Raw genomic sequence first — 23238 nt, forward strand, 5'->3', positions numbered from 1 at the left:
ACTGAACAAGAAATTTTTAGCCATTCAAAGCTTTCATGAATAAAAATAATTATTTGTATCAGAGTTGATACTTAGATGAAATTAATGTAGTATCAATAAACCAAGAAAATTTCAGACTTCGAAGACAGATGATAGGAGATCGATTACATGATCAAGAAAAGCAAAGAATATTTTCAATAACCTGATATGAAATCTTGTAATCCCTAAGAACAAATTGAGTTGTTTCATATAACAAGGGTAGTAGGAATAATGACTTAGAGGCAGGCGGATGCGTTATTCAAATGTTTCACAATTTACTAAACATGCTTCAAAATCACAGCTATAAAAAGAAACCAAATTTGCATTTCGATAATGGTTTTTGAAGATGGTTTGCTTTCAACCATAGTCATCAAAATGAAATTTAAGAATTGCGTTTTTTCCGCAATTATATTGCTAGTTACCTTCACTGCAGCAAATGAACAACTTTTATCTTCTACTTCAAAAAAAGTGAAATATGTGACCGTTACTGATGTTGTTGTTGAAATTGTTTCCCAAACCGACAGTTATACTGACATTATTCAAAATGCTCATGTCGAGTCATCTACCTCGTCATCATCAGTTTCCAAAGCTAAAAAAACCATAACGCAAACCAGTGTGGTGGTAGATGTCGTTGACCAACCAACCGAAGCCATTGACACGACCAGTGATGTAGCCTCTGTACCTTCCAAAACGTCTTCAGTATCATCGAAAGTCAAAAAAGTGATAACTCTTACCACTGTGGTAGTTGATGTTGTCGGTGAGACAAACGAAGCCGCAATGATTGCCAACTCCAATCTTTCTGTTACCCCGTCGCTGACCAAAAAAAAAATAGTGATCACGCTCACTGATACTACCGTTGATGTCGTTACTCAAAACACCGAACATGTTGATGCTAACGCAATTGTTTCCGATTCTCAACCTGAAGAATCTGTTGCCACAGAGTCACTGCTTTCGAATTTTGCTGCCCAGAATCTCCAGCTTGGTGATCTTGAGATACAAAATAAAGAAGTTCTATTAGAAACCGCTGATGAAAACGTGTCTTCTTCAAAAGAAGCAAAGTTAATCACTCTTACTAGTGTAGTTGTTGAAGTCGTTTCCGAAACAAGCGATGTTACAGTTCTCGTTGACGCAAATTCTTCGCCATCGAAAAAGCAAATTACACTTACTGATACTGTGGTCAAGGTTGTGCCAGAGGCCACGTCAACCAAGAAACAGATTACCCTCACCGATACAGTGGTCAAGGTTGTTCCGGAATCTACTTCAACCAAGAAACAGATTACCCTCACAGATACAGTAGTCAAGGTTGTTCCGGAATCTACTTCAACCAAGAAACAGATTACCCTCACCGATACAGTGGTCAAGGTTGTTCCGGAATCTACTTCAACCAAGAAACAGATTACCCTCACCGATACAGTGGTCAAGGTTGTTCCGGAATCTACTTCAACCAAGAAACAGATTACCCTCACTGATACAGTGGTCAAGGTTGTTCCGGAATCTACTTCAACCAAGAAACAGATTACCCTCACCGATACAGTGGTCAAGGTTGTTCCGGAATCTACTTCAACCAAGAAACAGATTACCCTCACTGATACAGTGGTCAAGGTTGTGCCAGAGGCCACGTCAACCAAAAAACAGATTACCCTCACCGATACAGTGGTCAAGGTTGTTCCGGAATCTACTTCAACCAAAAAACAGATTACCCTCACCGATACGGTTATTGAGGTTGTTCCTGCTTCATCGTCAACCAAGAAACAGATTACCCTCACCGATACGGTTATTGAGGTTGTTCCTGCTTCATCGTCAACCAAGAAACAGATTACCCTCACCGATACGGTTATTGAGGTCGTTCCTGCTTCATCATCTTCAACATCAATTTCAAAATCGAAGAGTACTATTACCATTACAGGTACAGTCATTGAAGTGGTTCCAGCACCAACTACATTGGCACTGCACTCCCTAGACGGGGGTTCGCCTCTTGTGTCTGACTATTATAACATGACACTGACGTTGTTTAATACTACTTTTTATTCGATTGCAGCACCTCCGGTATTCCAATCTACCTATACCCAAACAAACACCATTGAACTAGAAAATACAGCTGGTAATTTTACTCAAACAGTTGCTAACCTGAAGATATCGGAATCTCTGGTTGATGGAAAATTATCTCTGAACGCTAGTACTAGTTCATCAACCACTGCATCAAGCTCAATGTCACAAACTGGCCCTTCTTTAACGTCGGCTCTCCAGTCTACGTCGCTCAGGCCGTCAGAATTGGCAAAGACACTTTTGATTACCCAAACAACTTTGGAAGTCGTTAATTCAGGCACTTGTGATGAATATGGTTGTTTTGACTTTGACATTCTCGAAGAAAAAACTATTGTTTGGACGTCAACTTATTCACCAATCAAATCCTCTACCCTATTCAGTTCAGCGGATGCTGTAGATGAACTTCTCGGTCCAATGTTAACTACCCCACTTAAAGCGATTGATCCGGAACAGACCAATGTTGACTTCAGTTTTAACAATCTAGCTTCGCTTAGCAACGAAGAGGATTCAAAAGTTGAGGTTCCCGTAGCTGAAGTGGTTTTGCCTGTTGAACAAACCGATAATTCCCAGAATGATAGAAGTCCTATAACTGAGGCATCTGTACACCCTGAACCTGAAAATTCTATTTCCGAGGCCACTACATATGAAGGTGTTGGACTTACAAATATACCGTCTTGTGTTTCTTTTTTCGCTGTTGGGTTGATTATTATCTTGATCAAGTAAGTAACGTTATTTTCTATGAAGCTTTCGGTATTAATCTTTTTGTATAGTATTGTGTTATATTTTTAAGCTAAAAAAACTCACTCGAATAATATCAACAGACATAATGCTCTTTTCTTGTAGTGTAAATAAAAAGATAAACAATCATTGAGGATTATTTGATGAGGACCTCGAATATACAACTATGATAACTATTACCTGTACTAATTCTTAGGATGATATAATAAAAAAATTTGTGTATTTTCAAAAATAACATGATTGTATGTAGTTGGAATACCTATTGCCTACTATGATGTATATTGCCTTTATTTAAAAGTACTTACAAGGAAATACGGTTTTCAAATGTGGATCGTTACAAAGGTTGTGCTCACAGTATTGTGGTGTTTAAGAAGATTTTTAGTTGTTTTTTTTTCGAAAAAATATGTATTTCACTTTATTGCGCGGTATTCACAATACTTCTTAATCCTTTTCATTACTCAACTTACCAGGCATCCTTGAAATATTAGCACTGGAAAGACGTGTCAACATCCGCTCAAAGTCTATCTGCGATGTTTAATTGCATAAAAAGTATAAGCAGATCAAAAAGTGCAACAAGAAAATTAGGACGGATCACTCACCTTTCGACTAAGATAAGTTCTCAAAAATTGAACACTACATCATGTTGTTGCCAGTGCTCCCCTATATCCACAGCGGGACTCATTCAATGGGTGTCTGAACCAGCGTCATCTTCTTCTACCAATACTTTGCTGCACTCTCAAGCAGGTGGATATCGAAAGCTTTCTCACAATGAAACGAAGCATCTATCAAACTTGGATGATCTAATTCTACGAAATGAGTTTAACACAATGCTTTCAAAGCCTGAAAAATTTGATGCTTTATCAGTCGCTCATATTATTTGGAAAGTGAAACTTAAACTCTTTCATCATAGCCTGGATACAACACTACTACATGTTATAGAGTCATGCCCAGTTTGTTTAAAGCGAGGGTCTGATGTATTTACCAAACAATACGAAGCGCTTGTGTTTTTGCAACAGCTCGCAGACAAATTTCTGGCAAGTCAATCAGAGCAGGATCTGCGGCTATTGGAAGGTGATCTCAACATACTATACACAAATTATGTTTGGATGTATTATCACTTGAATAATCTAGAGAAGGTAGTTGAGGCATTCTCTATGATAAAAACTGAAAAGGATGAACAAACCATTGCATATTTTCTCAATAGCTTTATAGTGAATTTTGAATTTGAAACGTTTAAAAAAGCATTTCAAAATTTGGTTATTGAGTCCGATGCAAATTTATCAGCAGATTTATTTCATTTCATAGTTACGCGACTTTCAGAAAACAAATGCCTTTTTGAAATCATATTTCATTGTTATCAAGTGTGGACAAATTCACCAAAATGCGAAACACCAAAACCAGAGCTGGTTTGCATCATTCTCCGTAAGTTTTATCAGTACGGAACTTTCAATGAAATCAATAGTTTTCGGCGGAGTATTCGCAAAAAGTATGCAGGCAATAATTTGATTCAAAGCATCATCCATCAACACGAGATTATTAATCGAGAGTATTTATCCTTCAAGAAAAACTTGACTGAAAAAGATTACGATATCATTGAGTCATTAGTGCCAGAAAATGCTGAAGAAAGGAAACAAGTTGGTTTGTCATGGGCGAGTTTTATGGCTCATTACTCGAATTTGGATAACCTAAATTACATAATAAGGGTTTTCAAAAATGATGATGACAAGGGTCTTGCGCCAGATCTTCTTGAGGTCTTGTTAAAATACCATCAAAACACAGATCGGTTTGTTCCGCTTTTGCATCTCATTGAAAATGTTTCAAAGACAATCCCATTTAAAGAGGATTACCTCGCAACTATTACTAGTTCATTTGCATATTGTTATTCACGATTCCTTCCTGCTTTTGTGGACAGACTCAATTCATGGCTCGGAAACTCGAATGCTTTTCAAATTCATAGAACCCTGTCACCGTTTTTTCCGTTTCATTTGAAACAGGAGCTCAACCCGTTGCAATATAGGGGGTGGAGTCAATTTGTTTATTTTCCAGATTTATCACCGGAGCAGGAGCAGAAAATACAAAGCGAAGTTAGATTCAGAATTGATCGGGGCATACCAGCATTGCTTGACCAGGGTGTGCAGCCAGATTTCAAACTAATCTTGGATGTGTTTAGAGTTGCTGATCTTGAAGACCGAATATGTTTAAAGAAAGCTCTTCAGAGAACGCGACAGTATAATTGGAAACATCAGAAAACTATGGAGTTGATTTCACTTAAACATCCGTCATTGACTCAGGAATTGTTGCAAAGATATTTTAAAGCCAATAAGGACCAACTCAATGATAGTCACAAGTTTATGTTTATTAGCTTACTCTTGAGATATGAACTCTACGAAGAAGCACAGTATCTTCTGAACTCCATTGACACTTTTCATTTGATTGACAAGAACAAGATGTTGAAACTCAATCATGACTTGAGTATATGTCTTGGCATGTCTGATTTTGAGAAGATGTTGTCCGTTTTGAGAAATTTCGCACCAGAGGAGGTTTCTCTTAGTCCCTACTTGCTCCAAGAGTGTATCAAAATTGAAAATCGATTGAGCATTAAACTCCGCAAAGGATTATCAAAAGAGCAAGTAAAGTCAACTTTTAATGATTCAAGTGAAAAACAGTTGGCCACAAGATGTTTACTGGAAATCAGAGATCTAGTTGCAAAGATTGATATGTTTTTAAAGAGGGACGAAGAAGAGGTGCCTGTGCTTATTGAGCGTACAATTGCGGCATTAGATCAGTGGAAGAAACATAGTGCCAATATGACCGTAAATACCATGTAGTAATAGTGAATAATAACAAAGGGAATGAAATCAAAAGAAATGTGGTTAAATGAAAAAAAATGAAAGCCATCTTAAAACAAAAAAAAAAACTGTATATAGTTTTTTATTTCCCACTTTTCTGTTGTTCATAGTAATATGTCTTGTCTTGTTTAATTCTGTCTTGTAAAAGTGGGGATGGAGGTAGCGCCGCGCTCGTAACTACACAAAGAATCTGGCTCAAAAGGAATGAATACAATAATCACAGCCTTTAAATTGATAATTATTAAAATCAAAGCAATGGTCAAGTACTTTATACACTGAGTACACCCAACTCTTTCTTTCTTTTTTTTTTCTTTTCTTAAAAATTATCGAAAATGGCAAACCATGACTTAGGTGGTACACTTTGGGGAACGATAGTATGTGTTTATAACCAGTTTGTTATATGCTTTATTCTTCTTATATTTTCACCTTTCATAAAAAATTCAGTTATTAACAAAAAACACTTCATTCCATCAAGGATTCTTCCTTAACATCGAATCTCCTTGAGAAGATAACGACTTCTTTAGAATGTTCTATTTGTTCCGAGATTATGGTTGTACCAATGACTAGCGAATGTGGTCATTCTTTTTGCTACGACTGTATACATCAATGGTTTAAAAATAAGATAAACTGTCCCTCATGTCGTCATGAGATTGAAGCAAGGCCCGCATTGAATCAGAAGCTAAATGAAATCTGCAAGACAGTTGTTGATATGCTTATAGAGACAAAATTAGAGCCCAACAGTGATGCGCTTTCTCTGCGAAAACGTGAATGTACTGAAAGATATGACACACACGTCAAGCAGAAACAGATATTTGGCAATTTGTTTTCTACCACCACCGTTACTACTATTGACAAATCTGATGGAGTGCCGCGTTGCGGTAATTGTCATTGGGAGGCGCATGGCTCGGTGTGTTTGCATTGTGGAACGCGATTTAGGATGCCATTAGATAGTGATGAGGAAGAAGATTTAGAGGATTATTATGAAGATGTGCGTTCCATCAATGATGGATCAGGGGAAGTTGAGGATGCATATGACTCCGACGACAGTTTTATAGACTCGCGAACACGTGAGGAGATCTTTCATGAGATGGAGGAAGCTGGGCGCCGACATTACGATACTGATGATTTGAGTGTTTTATCTTCGGACGAAGAAGCTCGCAACAGAAGTTCAGCTACTGATGAATGGAATGGGTTTGAAAGTGCATCTTCTAGTAATGTTGAGAGTGGAAGCAGGAGGCTGCGTGTGTTGGGTGTAAACAGCGGCGATAATGATGATGATGATGACGAAGATGGTGACTATCAAGATACTGATTCGGACCATGTATACCGCAGGAGACCACGACATGGTCAAGGCAATCCTCGTATATCTCGGCTAACTATAGATTCCGACGACGAAGAAGATGGTGATGGTGGTGATCTGGATGTCGATGAAGGTGGTAACTTTATACTTCTGGATCATGATCACTTTGCACGACAGGGTTACGATTCGGAGGATTTGACAGATGCATTGGCCGAGTTTAATGATGATAATTTAAATGAATTTGGATTGGAGCAAGAAAGCGATGATGAATTTGCATTTGATGCTGAAAATGAAGAAGACAGTGAAAGATTCGAAGGTTTTGGAAGCGACGAGGATGCGTATCTAGAAGAAGAAGAAGAAGAAGAAGAAGAAGATATAGACAGGCATGATTATGAGGAAGATGTATCTGATCATGGGAATTGGTGATTAGGTAATTTTAAAATAGCTTGATATGTCTTTACTTTTATACAATACCGAGAAGAATCTAGTTGCACGATACGATTTCAGTAAGTTTAACTTTACAATTTATAGTCTAATATTGACTAATACATGTGTAGATTGCAATTATCCATTTTTGACAAACTCGGTGTTTTGATTTATTTGGTTTCTTTTTTTTTTGTTTTATTTTCTTTTTTGAAATTTGTTTGTCTTCATTTTTTGTTTGATCTTTTCCTTTGGCAGTACGAAGGGCATCCAAATAAAACAAAGCATTCTAATCCTGGGAAAAACAAAACTATCAAGAACGAGTTGAAAATATAGTTGATTACTTGTTCAAATAGAACCTAAAAATACATATACAAACTTAGCAAACTAAATAAAAAGTGTTGTGATAATCACGTGATTTGACATTTAAAGCGAGAATGGTGTGCCCCAATTGGAAGTCAGACAAAGCGGATGAACCAAAGCACAACCAACAGAGAGTGGGAAAAAAAAAACATCTGATAGATGGAAAGGAAAGAGAGAAGACGGGAAAAAAAAAGTTCAAACAACAAACCAACGTCACATTTCAACCTGTCGTTTAGAGAAAAACATCTTTTTCTACAACCACTACAACAACTTTATCTAAACTTTAGCTTGCAACACTTCAGTCTCAGCTGCGCTTGAAACAGATAATTGCATCACCACTGAAGAACTATCTTATACTGTGTTATATCACTAAAGTCAATTGTATCTCCACATCAGATTTTCAATTGATCAGCAACTTGTATTGTCTTTTGGTATAACTGATACTTTGAAATCTACTACTCATAGCACAATTAAAGAAAGCTTTAATAAATACTCAACACTACGAAATCTTTCATATCCAGAGTAAATTACATTGAAAATGAACCCACAAAGAATTATTGAACTTCAACAACGTTATCAAACCACCCCAAAACCATTGTGGCTCAGAGGAAAACAATCAGCTATGATTGTCTATCCATTCTATGCTCTTTTTGCTGTTGCCACCGTTGCTCCACTTTACTACGCTGGTAAAGCTGTTTGCGGTATTAGAGCCAGAGATTAAATATGTTTAAAAGAAAAACGCTAATCTAGTCACGAATATAGTTACCATCATTATCACCATTTATCAAGGCTCTTTTTTTTTATAATTAGTATAATAATTATTATCACTATTATTTATATGATTTTACGATAGTCTTGACATTGAAATGTATGTAACCTCTCAATCTTGGAGCTCTTTTGTTAGTCTTGAAAAGATTGTAATACGTTGAACCAAATCACTATTTTGTTCGATGCTCAGTCTATTTACAATGCCGTTCGTCGTCGTCTTTGTCGTCGTCTTTGTCACCGTTCTTGTCGGCGTCGTCTTCCTCTCTCTGCAATACCCCCCCCCCCCCCCCCCCCCCCTACCCAGATCCCACCAAAGTCTGTCGATGTCGCGACAGTTTCATATTAAATTTTACTATTTATTTTTTATTTTTTATTTTTTATTTTATGCTTTTTTTTTTTTTTGGTTTTGTTTGTGTGTCCGCATTTGCTGTTATTAATTTTATTGTTTACTCCTTATAATGGCAGAAGGTGATTTTTACAAACAAAAGTCAACAGCATCCCAATCTTAGTATCCATTGACATATTCATTCCGCTTGCCCTTTTGCCTTCACATTCATACACCGACACACACAACAGGACAGTTTGTCAAGATTTACTTTCAATTTGCATCAATTAAAGGTATTATATCGGTAAAATGAATAGCAAGAGTCTTAACAAAAACTTCTACAAAGTCAACAGTATAGTCGAGCGGAAGCTTCGTAAATTTTTGACGGGCCCCAAAAAAGGTGAGACATTTGAGTTGAAGAACGGCTTGGTCTCCCAGTATAAGCATGAACGTAAAGATGCTATTCAGCGAGTGATCCAAGCAATGACAGTTGGTAAAGATGTATCCTCCTTGTTTCCTGATGTCTTGAAAAACATTGCCACTTATGACTTGGAGCAAAAGAAGTTGGTATATCTTTACTTGATGAACTATGCAAAGACACATCCAGAATTGTGTATCTTGGCAGTAAACACGTTTGTTCAGGATACAGAGGATCCGAATCCGTTGATAAGGGCATTGGCAATTAGAACTATGGGCTGCATCAGAGTTGCAAAGATGGTAGATTACATGGAAATCCCCTTAAGCCGAACTTTGAAAGATGAGAATCCATACGTCAGGAAAACTGCAGCTATCTGTGTAGCCAAATTGTTTGACCTCAACCCTGAGATGTGTGTTGAGTTTGGATTTTTGGACGATTTAAAGAAATTGATGTCTGATGGAAACCCCATGGTTGTGGCCAACTCAATAAATGCATTGTTTGAAATTAGGGATATGAATCAGGATCCAAATTTGACTATATTGAAGATAAACAGCGAAGTTGTGAAGAATCTTTTGTTGTGCTTGAACGAGTGCACTGAGTGGGGTAGAATTACAATATTGACAACTTTAACGGAATATAATACTCAAGGAAAACCAGACGAGGCAAACCATATTATTGAAAGGGTTATACCACAGCTACAGCATGTGAATCCCTCTGTTGTGTTGAGTTCCATCAAGGCAATCCTCTGCCATGTTGAAAGCATCAATATGACTTTGCAACGTCAAACCATTTTGAAGAAGTTATCTGCACCCTTGGTGTCTTTGGTGAGTTCTTCCATTCCTGAAGCTCAATATGTTGGATTGAAAAATATTCGCATTATTTTGGAAAAGTATCCAAATATTTTGTCCAAAGAATTGCGAGTGTTCTTCATCAAGTACTCTGATCCGTTGTACTTGAAGTTGGAGAAATTGGAAATTATGGTGCGTTTGGCAAATGAAAGCAATAGTGAATTGCTCTTGAGTGAATTACGTGAATATGCAATGGAGTTTGAGCCTGCTTTGGTAAGCAAGGCCATCAAGTCTATCGGCACAGTTGCAATCAAATTAAAAGAATCTGTGGTTAAAGCCATCAACCTCTTAAATGATATCATAGACCAAAGAGGTGGCGATCTCATCATCACTGAATCTGTGGTTCAATTGACCAATGTGCTTAGACGATATCCAAATAAAGGTGATATTGCTTCATTGATCATTCCTATAATTTCAAACCACGCTGCAGAACTTGATAACAATGACGCCTTGGCAGGATTTGTCTGGATCTTGGGACAATATCCAAAATATTTTACCGCTTTGCACGAAAAATTACAAGCATTAATTGATGGGTTCTTGGAATACGATTCTCTATTACAACTAAACATACTTACTACAATAGTGAAAATCAACTTGGAGTTTCCCGGAAACAAATACTCCTCATTGCTTCAAAAAGTATTGGACTTGGCCACCAAGGAGTGTGAAAATGCCGATGTAAGAGACAAGGCTTATATATATTGGAGATTATTATCTTCGTCTACATCAGAATCTTTACAGAAAAATATCATTCTTACCAAATTGCCGCCAATAGAGTCTACAATACCAGCATTCAACCCAACTTTGCTCGAAACATTGATGAAAGAATTGTCAACTTTATCCTCGGTTTATTATAAGCCTGCCAAAACATTTATTGATCCTAAAGCGTATTTTAGCGTTGTGAGTCACACTCAGAATGGTGAGGATTTGGACGAATTGAAAGCAGTTGCTAAACAGGAAATTATTCAAAATTCGAGGAACGAAGATTTGTTAAACTTTGATGATGATGATGATGGTGATGATGATGGTGATGGTGGTGATGGTGCGGAGTTCATTGCCGAAAATGGAAATAAGAACAACCTCAGCGTCAATGATCTTCTTAGTGATTTGAACGACTTGTTCAGCAAGCCTATTGGTACCACTGGTGACATTAATGCCTCTACGTCTGCCTCTGTCCCCTCGTCACAAGGAGGAGCTGCGTCGAATGTCGACATAATGGAGTTATTTAATAGTGCACCTACGTCAAAGCAAAATTCAGGAAATCCTCAACCAAAGCAAACAGGTACTAATAACGATCTTTTAGATTTATTTTAATTTAGAAAGTTTTGTTTTGTTTATATTTCGTTTTGTTGTTATTCTTTTTCTTTTCTCAATAAAAGCAACAAAATCAAATAAAAAAAAAAGAAACAAAAATGAAATAAAGGGGGAAGAAAATCAGCCAAACCAACATGATACCATTATTGTTTATAATATTGCAACTCTCAAGTGTTCTCTATAATTTAACATTCTTGTTAATCTCTACATTATCGTCCTGTTCATCTTCTTCCTCTACCCCGGGGTCGATGGAAACCAATTCTTGTGCATCTTGGACCAATGCTCTAATCTTTCTCTTTACATCCTCGCACACTCGATCAATCTCTTGAATTTCCAGATTCTTGTCATTAATTTTGTTTTTCAACATCATTATCAAACTCTCACGACTCTGATGTGGTCTGTATGTATTTAACAAATGATTGAAATTGATCAATAAAGCACTCATATCCTTAACTTTATTTTCAAACTGCAGCGGGTCAACACTTAGGACACCAACCAACTCCAAAAAATTAAGCAACAAAGAGTCCATAATCTTGTGCAATTCGGCTATCTTGCCTCGCGAATCCAAGTTCAGGCTATCATATAGTTGTGGCCACTGTGTATCTTTTAATGACGGGAATGCGTCCTCGAATGACCAGATATTACCATACCCGCGATATTGCGAGCCAGATGGTTTTGAAGGAGGAATCAAGAATTGCAATTCCCCTGGCGGTAGAGCTGAGTCGTTTTCCTCACCCTGAGATGCCAAAGATTCTTGAAGTTCTTGTTGTTTTTCTTGTTCTTGTTGGTCTTTCCATGCTTGTAATTTTGTTAGATTCTCCGGTGTAAAGAATTTCACAAATGGCGGCGGTGGTGGATATAGCGAAGATATCAAATCCTCATCATTGGACATGTTTATCTAGTTTGTGATTGAATAAAGACAAAGGACGGTTTGGAGTGTTTAATGCGTCGGGTAGAGCCTAGGGGTGTGGGGGTGGGGGCTCAAGTTGCTAAAAATTCTCAAACCTCTGAAGAAACTTTAAACGTCTTTAAATTATGTAGTGTTTTCCAAAAGAGGGTCTTGGAGTGTATGGATTCTGAGACTTTCAATGTTTTGTCGCGTTTAATGCTGTCACTAGTGGTGATGCGTCAGCGCAATATGTGCGAATCTGTCCCACATACTCAAAAACCTGAGGAGTGATAACAAAGACATTTCCCTCGCCATTACTCTTGCCAAATTTAATAAAATACACCAAGTTTTTCCCTACAAGATTAAACATGGCGGAAGATGACAGGATGGATATAGACGGTATGTTACCAACAACTCCAGGCAGATCCTATTTTGTTTTTGTAAATGGATATATATACATAAGCGAAATAGAAGAAAACAAAGGAACAAGAAAAGAAAAGAAAAGAAAAGAAAGGAACAAGACAAAAAGTACTAACAATATAATGCAGAGGTTGAAAAGCCAAAGGAGGTATCGAAGACTTCAAAACCTAAATTTGAAGTAAAAAAATGGACAGCTGTGGCATTTTGGTCCTGGGGTATGTATTGCAATATAACAAACTAAAGATGGTTTAATATTTAGGAACCAACTCAAAAAATGAAAATGAAACTAAATAAAAAAAAAACCAAGATTCAAGAAACAAGAAAGAAAATTAGAAAAGAAACAAGCAATACTAACTTTGTTACAGATATTCAGATTGAAAATTGTGCAATTTGCAGAAATCATTTGATGGAACCATGTATTGAATGCCAACCCAATTCGATGGCTAATGGAGGCGAGGAATGTATTGCCGCATGGGGAATGTGTAATCACGCTTTCCATCTACATTGCATCAAGAGATGGCTAAAGACGAGAAATGCTTGTCCTTTGGACAATACAGAGTGGGTTTATCAGAAGTTTGGAAAGTAGGGTACTGGTTGAATTGGTAGTACTGGCTACTACTGGCTACTACTGGGGAGCAGGATGCTTCACCAATTGAAAAGAGTTGTTCATCAAGATTGTGGTATTTGGCTTAGATATATGCATTATATATAATAAATTTTGTTTTGGCTATTTTGGCTTTTTTTGCTATTTCTATTATAAACAAAAATCATTTCCGAGTATCTTCTAGTTTCGTGGCGTATCGCCAGTTTCGATTAAATGTTCCCAAATTCACCAATGTCAAGCATGAATTTTCGATATCTTTTAGAATAAGTGGATCTTCAATCTCTGAAGATTCTACAAAGAAAACGTATTGCCAAGCTTGCATATTGGCCGGTCGTGAGTTTATTGAGACAAGGTTAATACCGTGCTCTTTAAACTTTACTAACACATCGCACAAGGCACCGGGGTTATCACCAGGTAATGTGAACATCAACGATGTGATTCTTCCGTAACTTGTACTACCCTTCTTCTCTGATTCAGTATTTTCTTGCTTCTCGGCTCCCTTCTCCAAAATTTGCTCTGGTGGTTTCGAATAGCCTAGAATTAGGAACCTCGTGGTGTTATCGGACTTGTCTTCAATTCCAAATTCTTCGATGGGCAAATTGTATAGCTTTGCGCTCATCAGTGATGATATGGCTGCTACGTTTTGTTCTTTGCTTTGGCTCACCAATTCAGCAGCCTGTGAAGTTGAACCCACATCAACCTTGATTACATCGGGGCCAAGTTTTTTGAGGAATGATTTGACCTGTGTCCACACTTGTGGGTGTGAATAAATGGTTTTGATCTTATCTACTGGAACATTACTGAGTAAGTTATGATGAATAGAAACAAATTGTTCCCCCACAATCCGAAAATGGCAGTCTTTGTCATTGTCAAAAAACCAATCACGTAAAAGGTCGTACGTGAATACAACTTGTCCATTGGTGGAATTTTCAAATGGTACTATGGCAAAATCTACTTCGCGTGCATTAATGGCTTCAAAGCATGCGTCGATTGACTTTTTGGGAGAAATTTCTAATTGAAAGGTACCAAATTGTTGTATGACAGCCTGTTCCGTGTTAGTAGCTGGCAACAATTGTAATCTGAAAAAGTTTGCAAAAGAAAATAAACTTTATGTTTCAAAAGTTCGATTTAAACATACTTGATGTGTATAGGTGCCTTCAGGGCCCAAAAATGCAATTTTCATTAGTGAGTCTGGGTTAGATTGTTGACCATATTAGCTGGACTTTCATCCACGCTTAGTATATATATACATATATATATATATATATATAATTATTCATTTTTTTCACGAGTAGAAACAAAAGAGATAGCTACTTTTTCTTTATTCCAAAATCATATCAGTCAAATTACCATTCCATGAATGCAATAATTCAACAGAAACCATTTTAAATCAAAAGTAGAACCTTTTATGCTAGCTCCGAATGTCACACGTATAAAAATAGACGTAAAGAAAAAAAGAAGAAAAGCAAAAGTAGAGAAACACAAAACAAGTAAAAGATACCGGAGAACAAAGAGGATTAAGCAAGAGAGTAAGAGAAAATGACAGAAACAAAACAAAAAGAAAGAGATAAAGTTGTGTGATCGTAGGTGGCTCTATATTAATTTTAAGCTCGGTAACGATCCACGAAGATGGTGATCAAAGGATCCTTTCCAAAATACTAAAACAAAACCCAGTTAAAATATGAAAACCCCAAACAAAGCACAACCACTATAAAGAATAAAAATTTAAAGATAGCATTTTTTGAAAAAAAATTATTAAACCTGATGATTCTATTACCGTTTCAATGAATGATAGTATGAATGAATCGCTAGACTAGCTTAGATATCTTCAACAATAGTACCTTTTTCGGAAACGTAAATACCATCCAAGAACTTACGGATATCCTTGTTTCTGACACGACAGATTTGTTGGATGTCAGCACAGTTTTGTGAAACATCTTCCAATGAGTTACCAGTAACAATCAACTCATCCTTTTGAGCAGTGGACAATTCCATAGTGACACCTTCAGTGATTTTAATTTGTCTAACTCTCTTTTCACCCAAGAAGTTTCTGATTTCAACAAATTTAGCACCATCTTGTTCAATAATGTTGACATTGATTGGGAAATGCGCGTAAACAAATCTCATCTTGTACTTGTAACCCTTAGTAACACCAGTGATCAAGTTAGCAATCAAAGATTTGACAGTTCTCAAAGCAGCAACGTGCTTTCTGTCACCGTTGTGAACAGTGATCTTGACAGCTCTGTTTGAGATTTTGGAGAAAGCAACATCAATGTGCTTCAAGTTCTTGGTCAATTCACCTCTTGGACCAGTGACCTTGACGACTCTAGCCTTGATGTCAACGGTAACACCTTCTGGGATTTCTAAGATTTGATCGGTTTGGATGTACTTCATTGTTGCTTACTGATTGGAAACTGTGATGAGAAAGGAAGAAAAAAAGGAAAATAAAAGTTTGAAAAATTTCTGGAATAGTGAAAAAATTCGTAATGTCTTTTTTTTTTTTTTTGCTTTCCCTCTTAATCTCTTCTAGGAAGGTTTGATATTTTCGTATAGAAATTATGTTTGAAAAGCTTAAAAATGCGTGCGAGTATGAGCTTGATTGTATATGTGTGTATGGATGCAAAACTATCTACGTATATTTTTTCGTTTTTTGTCTGATGTAGATTAATTAAGACAGAGTTGGGTAGCATTTTAGTAAAGACCAAAATTAGGGCTCAGACCTAATATCTATATTTACAAATAAAAACCTCTTTTATCGGGAGCATCGGAGTTATACGCTTTCATACCGGAGTTGTTTGAAATTTTATCTCTACCCCCTTCCCTCGACAAAAACATAAAACTGTATTAATATATATACATATACATATATATATATATATATATATATATGTTTGTATTTGTATTCGTATATAAATATATTATTTATGTATTGTTATAGAAATATCTAGCCGAGTTATGTTATAAGAAAAATCTAATCATCGGTCCAAATCTCTGGATCTCCTGCTTGATCCTCTAAAGTGGGGAAAACCATGACTTTGGTATCTTCTGGATATGTGATTCCCAATGCGAGCAATTTCGCAAATGCTGCACTAAAATCATCAAACCAAGCCTTTTTATCCTTTGCATATAATTCTACATATTTCCTGAAATAGTCATTGGTTTTTAATGACATATCTGTAGGCAACATCATGTACTGATTGGTCTCATCGTCTTCATACTGCTTTCTACCGGACCAATTCTTGATGTGCCATTTCTGAAGCAATCTCTGGAAAAAATCATTAGTGAACCTGTTAACGTCATCGCCCCATGGACCATCGTATCCGGTATTGTGAACATGGCACCGTCCCAACACGTGCGCTCCAATTAGTGCAACAGTTTCCCTATCGCCAAGTCCCATTCTTGCAAATGTTTTTCTTACGTAAGCACCGTCCCCTCCTCCATCGGGAATCCTGCCGTTGGGAGGGACAAATACTCCCTTATTGTCATTGACTCTACCAGGAGCCCATTCAACCTTTGGACCGCCACATTCCTGTACAGCACAAACACCAGCAAGTGTCCATAAATCGCCTCTTGAAATCCAAGGATACTTGTAAAGAAATTGGTCCAAAAAGCTCCTCGCAATTTGCAAACCATTGTTTTGGAAATCCATCTCCTCCGGCGGAAATATCATTGTACCCCCATACGAGCCTCCCGTGTTGTCTCCCTTGGAGTATGTTCCGCTCAAATGGAAAGCCATACGGACCAAAACAGCATAATACCCGTCATCTTTATCGTAATGTGGGAATGCCGCCAATTTCGCAGCAATATCATTGTAAACCTCTTGGTAATCTTTTTGTGTCTTGCCTTCTGGAACTTTAGCAATTTTGATAGTGTAGTTCGATGATGGTCCTACTGGAGCTGAAGCAAACTTGGGACCTTTGTGTACGTTTGCGTTTGTTTCATTTCCCCCATCGGTGCTTTTGTCGTTGTTAACGCTTGTCAGGTTAGATCTTATCTGTGTAAATTTGAGAGAATTGCAAACACCACTACTATTCAACAACCCTCGTGATATTCTTGCACCAAAGATTGGTGACGAAACATTTCTTGGGATTGCATGGTGGAGTTTCAAAGAAAAAAATAAAGAGCTAACGTACTTTCCAACCACTGCACTAGCCATTATGAAATAACTAGAAAGAAAAAAAAAAGAAGATTGAGCTTGAAAAAGTATTTGTACTTGTACGAAAAGATCTTTTAAAGGAAGGAAGGAAGGAAGGAAGGAAGGAAGGAGGGAGACAGGAAGGAGGGGGGATAAGGAAAGGGTTCAAAAATGGCGGGAACAATTAGGGATATTTATATTCAATAGGATATCTACATTTTATTAACCAATTTTTCTGATGGACAACATGTGGTTCAAAGGTTCATTATCGTCTTTGGCATCATATTAGTAACAATACAAAGTGCAGTAATAGGAATTAATAATAATAATAGTAGTAGCAATAGAGATACATATAAAATGGTGTATGTATAAACAGAAGAAAAAACCACGCGGATACCCTTTTTCTCTGTACAATCTCCTACTTTCCGCTTGAATGAAGGTAACGTGAATAAATATGTATGTCTCTCCGCTTATCTTATATGGTGAAGAAACACAGCTCTTATTGTTCATATCGAGGTTTTGGAACTTCGTGGAACCATTTTCAAATAAAGAAAGAAAGTGAAAAAAAAAAAACAAAAAATAAAAAATAAAAAAGAATTAAGGGAAAATGGAAAAGAAACAAATTCCTTACGCTTGCTTACATTAGGATTGCTATCATTTGTTCAGTTCAATTCCGCTTGTTAAGCTTCTTTTCCTTCATTGGTAATTCTGCCAGAATCTAATAACTTTTTACTTTGATGATGCTAATAAACTCCTTGCACCAAAGAAAATAAACAAAATCTGCCTGAAATTTGAAAAAAAAAAAAAATTGGTCGGACCCTCTAGAGCATACCCATCATCAAAAATGGGTCTCCTTGTTTGCCCAAAGGGAGTATAATCATTATATGTATATTTGTAGATGTTTATATCCAAACCTATACTTGTTCATGGCTACCTTTTCAAGTGGGTGGGGGGCGGACTGGATTTTGTGGATATGCGTCAAGTGCGTTATTACACAAAAAGTTGGCGATAACTTAGTATGAATTTTGTGAAATGTTCCATTTACCTTTTTTCCTTCTCATTCTTCCATCCCCTGTCTTCCACTGTGGTTCTTGCTGTTCAGTATTCTAAATCACGGGGGAGAAAGAAAGAAAGAAAGAAAGAAAGAAAGAAAGAAAGAAAGAAAGAAAGAAAGAAAGAAAGAAAGAAAGAAAGAAAAAAGTAAGCAACGCTTCCCACGTTTTCATTGGCTAACACTCCAGTATAATGAAAGAACCAGTTTTAACCACAGAAGCATTGACCCTATCTAATATCTATTAACTGTACTTTATTAATCGCATATTTCGCTATTTCTTGACCCGCATCGAGCATAAAAGAAACCACTTGGTCTCGTCGGCCTTAGTCCTGCAAACTGCTCAAAATCATTAGTATAATACATTTTATTTCTTCTTGTTCAAATTCTATACATTTACAACTTTGTCAAGCAATTTTTCTATTACCACAGCATCAGTGTAAACAAAGGATCCTTCTTCGTTGTAGGTCTTTGCATTGGTACACATTTGTCTCACATCCGAAATAAACTCGTCAAATGATGCATACTTTTCATTTTCAATCTTCTTTTTAATCTGCTTAAGTGCTATTGGTTTAGCAATAATCAGGTAGTAGTCGGGGTATAGTTTACGCGATGGGAGTTTTTGGAAAATCTCGCTAATATCATGCCCATCATTCTCGTCCCTTAGGTCTAAAATATCTTTAAGCACTTGAGCACACTTTGCTTCAAGGTCATCTGATGCGGCGTTTCCGGCTTCATTATCATCGACTTCTTCCTCTTCATCATCTTCTTCTTCTCCTCCTCCTCCAACACCATCAATACCTGACTCAGCTCTAGAACGGGTCCCAATTGCAGTGACGGGAGACTTTGAACGACGTTGTCTCTTTTTCGGACGGCCAGAGTCTTCGGCATCTTTGAAATCCTCATCGTCTTCTTCCCCAACTTCATCATCATTGATATCTTCAACAAGCAAACCTTCTCGTTTGGCCTTGTTCCTCTTTCGATTGGCTATTCTTGCTTGTTTCCGTCCAATTGCGGCCTCAACTGTGTCATCGTCATCATCCATTGCTCTTAACCATTGCTCTTCACTTAATCCATCATCATACATGACTTTCTTTTTCTCCCTCATTCTACTCAATTCTGTAGTGTCTTTCTCAAAATGATGTGATATATCTTCAGTAAATATCGCTGGTAACTCATCTTTCTCAATTAACCTATGTTGCGTGTATGGATCATTAAGTCTTCTCTTTTCATCCATTGAATTGAAAAGCGCCTTTTCCTCGTCCGATCTCGCCAAAATCTCATTCAATTCTTCATCATCAAGGGAATCATTTTCATCATCGTCGCCACCAGTGGCATCAGCCTCTAACAATCTCTTCAAAAACGCTTCTTGCTCCTCTGCAGTCGACTTGTTATCAAACTTACCGGCTTGGATGACTTTACCATCAATTTCCAACTTTTGGTGAGCTCTTTCTAAAATCATTTCTTCAACAGAATCATTTGAAATCAATCTCAAAATTCTCACCTCATTCTTTTGACCAATTCTATGTGCACGATCCTGTGCTTGTAAATCTTGATGTGGATTCCAATCTGTATCAAAAATAATAACGGTATCCGCAGTTTGCAAGTTCAATCCCAATCCACCAGCACGTGTTGATAAAAGGAAACAAAAGTAGTCGGAATCTGGAGCATTAAACTCTTTCAACATATCCTGACGCTCGTCTGCTTTGGTGGAACCATCCAACCTCATATACTTCATATCTTTAAGCCTAAGGAAATCCTCCATAATATCCATGATCTGAGTCATTTGGAAAAACATCAACACACGATGGCCGGATGCCTTGAATTTAGGCAATACCCTATCTAACAACTCAAATTTTCCACTTGTTCTCCATAGAAGTTCATTTGTCAACTTTTGTGAATTTAACACCGCTTCAACCTCTTCAAACACAAATGGGTGATTACACACTTTTCTCAATTGCATAATCTTGTTATTCAAACCCTTGATACCACTCTTGGCACCACCAACTTCAGCACCAACAAACAAAGCATTGTGTTTCAACATTTGCTGGTAAAGCACATACTGTAAACCAGACAAATTACATTTCAAAACTTTCTCAACCTTATCTGGCAAATCTTTTTCTACGTCTTTCTTCAAACGTCTCAACAAAAATGGCCTCAAAACTTTGTGCAATCTTCGAATCACCAACAATGACTCCTCTTCGGTTAATTCGATTTTCTCTTGAGCTCCAGTGTTTGCAAATGGAGTATTGAACCATTCATCAAACGACTTAACGGAATTGAAAATTTTGGGCAAGACGAAATTCAACAATGCCCAAAGTTCAGGCAAATTATTTTGCAATGGTGTACCAGTCAAAATCAATCTATTCTTGGTTCTATAATATTGTCTTAAAGTTTGTGACAATTTTGAATTGGTATTCTTCATTCTGTGACCTTCATCGATAATCATATGAGAGTAATAAAACTTGCTTAAAAGAGGGCGCTCTCGAATGACATACTCATAAGTGGTAAGCATCACTTGAAAACTTCCAAGTCTAACTTCAGATTGCAATGATTTTCTTTGCTGTTGAGATCCTTTATAAACAATGACTTTGACTGCAGGCGCCCATTTTTCAAATTCCAACGTCCAATTTGTAATTGTGGAAAGTGGCACAATTACCAAAAACTTTTGTTCGTGTTTCTTTTCAATCAAATAAGTGATCAATGAAATAGACTGAATGGTTTTACCGAGACCCATTTCATCTGCAAGAATACCGTTCAAATGATTATTGTACAACGACACCATCCATTCCAAACCTTTCAATTGATACTCTTTCAAAGTACCACCAACCAAAAGAGTTGATTGTTTTTCAATCTTTTCCTTGATCTTGTGTGCAACTTCGTAATAATCTGTTTTGTCGCGCAATTCTTCTTTGATGTCTGCGCCTGCTTGTCCTGCTGCACCTCCAGTTTCGCCCCCTTGTTGTTCAAGTCCTTCTGGAACTGGTGTTGCCAACTGCTCGGGACTGCCGCTTCTTGGAGTGGCAAAGAACCCATTGGCTTCAGTTTGTTGTGCTCTAACTTGTTCTGTTAAGGAGTCCAAGAACTGGTTGGTTTGTTTCAAAAGATGTGTGATTCTGTGATCCTTGGTTTCATCCAACAATTTGAGGTACGCCTCTTCGTCGTTAGCTTTCAAAGCTTGTAATCTCTGTTTAGCATTCTTTTCAAGTTTTTTGCTTTCTTCTTTCTCGGTGAGTTGATGGAAATTGTTGATTTGTTTGTAAAGGTGCACGTTTCTATAACTGTCCACAATAAGATGTTTACTGCTTCTTTCAATGGAGCTCTCCAAGATTTGTTCAACTTTGGAAATGTGTAGTTTACGCTTCAACTCTTTAGCTTCTTGCTTTTTCAATTCTTCTAGCTGTACAGCTAGCAAGTGTGGGTTTTGCTGCTCAATCTTGGGTCGGAGGCTAAATGATCTTTTCTCCAGTAAACAAATTGGAAGATTTTTCAAATTTGGATGCAAGTATTTAACCTGCTGTGCTTCGTGTGATATTATACTATGTTTGATTTGTTTCTGTTTACTCAACAATCGAAGCCCCTTGAGCTCGATTAATGATTTCAACTTCAAATCGTCGATTCCATTGCCGTTGAATGTCCCCAAATTTGAGGGAAGATTTCCAATCTCCTTCAATGTTTGCGAAATCTTGTTTGTTACAACTTTCTCGATATAGTAGTTTCCAAGGGAGGCGTATTTGGGGTCTTTTGTAGTTTGATCAAACAGGATTGCTCCTGCTTGACTAGCTCTGGTCTCAAAATCTGGGCTAAACACTAAAAGTTTTTGCAAAATCTTGTCGGCAAGTGCTTGATCCGACTCGTCTTCGACTTCTGGAGTAAATACCTTTTGGAATGATTCAGGTAGGTCGTAATCTTTGGATAAGAGTAGCAACCCAGCGATTTGTTTCTCGAAAAGGTCAATATTCAATTTTTCCTTGGTTTGTTCCTGTTGTTGCTTCTTTTCCAACTGTAAATTGTCAAAAAAGGCTATTTTTTCTTTTTCAAACTTATCCTGTTTCTCGCTCAATTGAGCCAAAACGGATTCCAACTGTTCTTTTTGAACCGCATTGGGATCTTTAAATTCGGTAAACTCTTTGGAAATAGCCTCATTTTGCTGATGTTGTTGGTATGGCTGATGTTGTTGGTATGGCTGATATTGTTGGTATGGCTGATGTTGTTGGTATGGCTGATGTTGTTGATATGGCTGATGTTGTTGGTATGGCTGTTGTTGTTGGTATGGCTGATGTTGTTGGTATGGTTGTTGCTGGTACTGTTGTTGCTGGTACTGTTGTTGTAGTTGATATTGTTCCTCTCGCCTCTTCTCAGCGTGGTCAAACATTTCTTTGTATTTCTTTGAGTCTGTCGAGAGCCTATAGTATTCAGCCAATAAATTACCCAATTCTTCTCTAGTTGTCGGGAGCTTGTATGGGTTATCTGTTGTTGAAGCTGGCACATCTGTAATGCCACTATTGTTGTTAGCTTCATTAGCAATAACACTCTGTTGGTTAAGCTGGATTCCAGTCCCGTTTGGAATGGATACTGCTCCGTTCATCATAAACTTGTACTTGTACTTGTACTTGTTCTCTTTCTCTCTCTCTTTTTGTTATTGTCTATTTCTCTTTTTCGTTCTTTTGACTTTTTCTTAATCAACTAAAGAAAAAAAGAAAAAGGTACCCAGAATTCTTTTTGTATTATC

The 23238-nt window shown here is 37.2% G+C and overlaps 10 protein-coding genes across 10 annotated transcripts; 5 read left to right on the top strand and 5 right to left on the bottom strand. All coding sequences in view use genetic code 12, as the record gives it.

Moving 5' to 3' along the window:
* Nucleotides 1-393: 393 nt before the first annotated feature.
* On the top strand, nucleotides 394-2787 carry PVL30_002030 (uncharacterized protein; the record flags this gene model as incomplete). The annotated part of the gene is made up of 1 exon (XM_001527176.2): nucleotides 394-2787. The coding sequence occupies one exon, from the start codon at nucleotides 394-396 to the stop codon at nucleotides 2785-2787; it is 2394 nt and encodes a 797-aa protein (XP_001527226.2).
* Nucleotides 2788-3038: 251 nt separating this feature from the next.
* PVL30_002031 (uncharacterized protein) lies at nucleotides 3039-5630 on the top strand (the record flags this gene model as incomplete). The annotated part of the gene is made up of 2 exons (XM_001527177.2): nucleotides 3039-3044; nucleotides 3456-5630. The coding sequence occupies 2 exons, from the start codon at nucleotides 3039-3041 to the stop codon at nucleotides 5628-5630; spliced, it is 2181 nt and encodes a 726-aa protein (XP_001527227.2).
* A 353-nt stretch (nucleotides 5631-5983) lies between these two features.
* PSH1 (E3 ubiquitin ligase) lies at nucleotides 5984-7377 on the top strand (the record flags this gene model as incomplete). Its single annotated transcript, XM_001527178.2, has 2 exons — nucleotides 5984-6025; nucleotides 6127-7377. The coding sequence occupies 2 exons, from the start codon at nucleotides 5984-5986 to the stop codon at nucleotides 7375-7377; spliced, it is 1293 nt and encodes a 430-aa protein (XP_001527228.2).
* A 1762-nt stretch (nucleotides 7378-9139) lies between these two features.
* On the top strand, nucleotides 9140-11407 carry APL2 (beta-adaptin; the record flags this gene model as incomplete). Its single annotated transcript, XM_001527180.2, has 1 exon — nucleotides 9140-11407. The coding sequence occupies one exon, from the start codon at nucleotides 9140-9142 to the stop codon at nucleotides 11405-11407; it is 2268 nt and encodes a 755-aa protein (XP_001527230.2).
* Nucleotides 11408-11585: 178 nt separating this feature from the next.
* MED7 (Mediator of RNA polymerase II transcription subunit 7) lies at nucleotides 11586-12299 on the bottom strand (the record flags this gene model as incomplete). Its single annotated transcript, XM_001527181.2, has 1 exon — nucleotides 11586-12299. The coding sequence occupies one exon, from the start codon at nucleotides 12297-12299 to the stop codon at nucleotides 11586-11588; it is 714 nt and encodes a 237-aa protein (XP_001527231.2).
* A 365-nt stretch (nucleotides 12300-12664) lies between these two features.
* Nucleotides 12665-13302, top strand: HRT1 (RING-box protein hrt1; the record flags this gene model as incomplete). The annotated part of the gene is made up of 3 exons (XM_001527182.2): nucleotides 12665-12695; nucleotides 12845-12931; nucleotides 13082-13302. 3 exons carry the CDS (start codon nucleotides 12665-12667, stop codon nucleotides 13300-13302), a joined length of 339 nt encoding a protein of 112 aa, XP_001527232.2.
* Nucleotides 13303-13483: 181 nt separating this feature from the next.
* On the bottom strand, nucleotides 13484-14503 carry PHA2 (prephenate dehydratase; the record flags this gene model as incomplete). Its single annotated transcript, XM_001527183.2, has 2 exons — nucleotides 13484-14365; nucleotides 14459-14503. 2 exons carry the CDS (start codon nucleotides 14501-14503, stop codon nucleotides 13484-13486), a joined length of 927 nt encoding a protein of 308 aa, XP_001527233.2.
* Nucleotides 14504-15138: 635 nt separating this feature from the next.
* Nucleotides 15139-15714, bottom strand: RPL9B (60S ribosomal protein L9B; the record flags this gene model as incomplete). The annotated part of the gene is made up of 1 exon (XM_001527184.2): nucleotides 15139-15714. One exon carries the CDS (start codon nucleotides 15712-15714, stop codon nucleotides 15139-15141), a length of 576 nt encoding a protein of 191 aa, XP_001527234.1.
* A 577-nt stretch (nucleotides 15715-16291) lies between these two features.
* Nucleotides 16292-17476, bottom strand: CCP1 (heme peroxidase; the record flags this gene model as incomplete). The annotated part of the gene is made up of 1 exon (XM_001527185.2): nucleotides 16292-17476. The coding sequence occupies one exon, from the start codon at nucleotides 17474-17476 to the stop codon at nucleotides 16292-16294; it is 1185 nt and encodes a 394-aa protein (XP_001527235.2).
* Nucleotides 17477-18894: 1418 nt separating this feature from the next.
* snf21 (ATP-dependent DNA helicase Snf21) lies at nucleotides 18895-23097 on the bottom strand (the record flags this gene model as incomplete). Its single annotated transcript, XM_001527186.2, has 1 exon — nucleotides 18895-23097. The coding sequence occupies one exon, from the start codon at nucleotides 23095-23097 to the stop codon at nucleotides 18895-18897; it is 4203 nt and encodes a 1400-aa protein (XP_001527236.2).
* Nucleotides 23098-23238: the final 141 nt, after the last annotated feature.

The sequence above is a fragment of the Lodderomyces elongisporus genome, chromosome 2, assembly GCF_030384665.1.
Source record: "Lodderomyces elongisporus chromosome 2, complete sequence".
NCBI lineage: Eukaryota > Fungi > Ascomycota > Pichiomycetes > Serinales > Debaryomycetaceae > Lodderomyces > Lodderomyces elongisporus.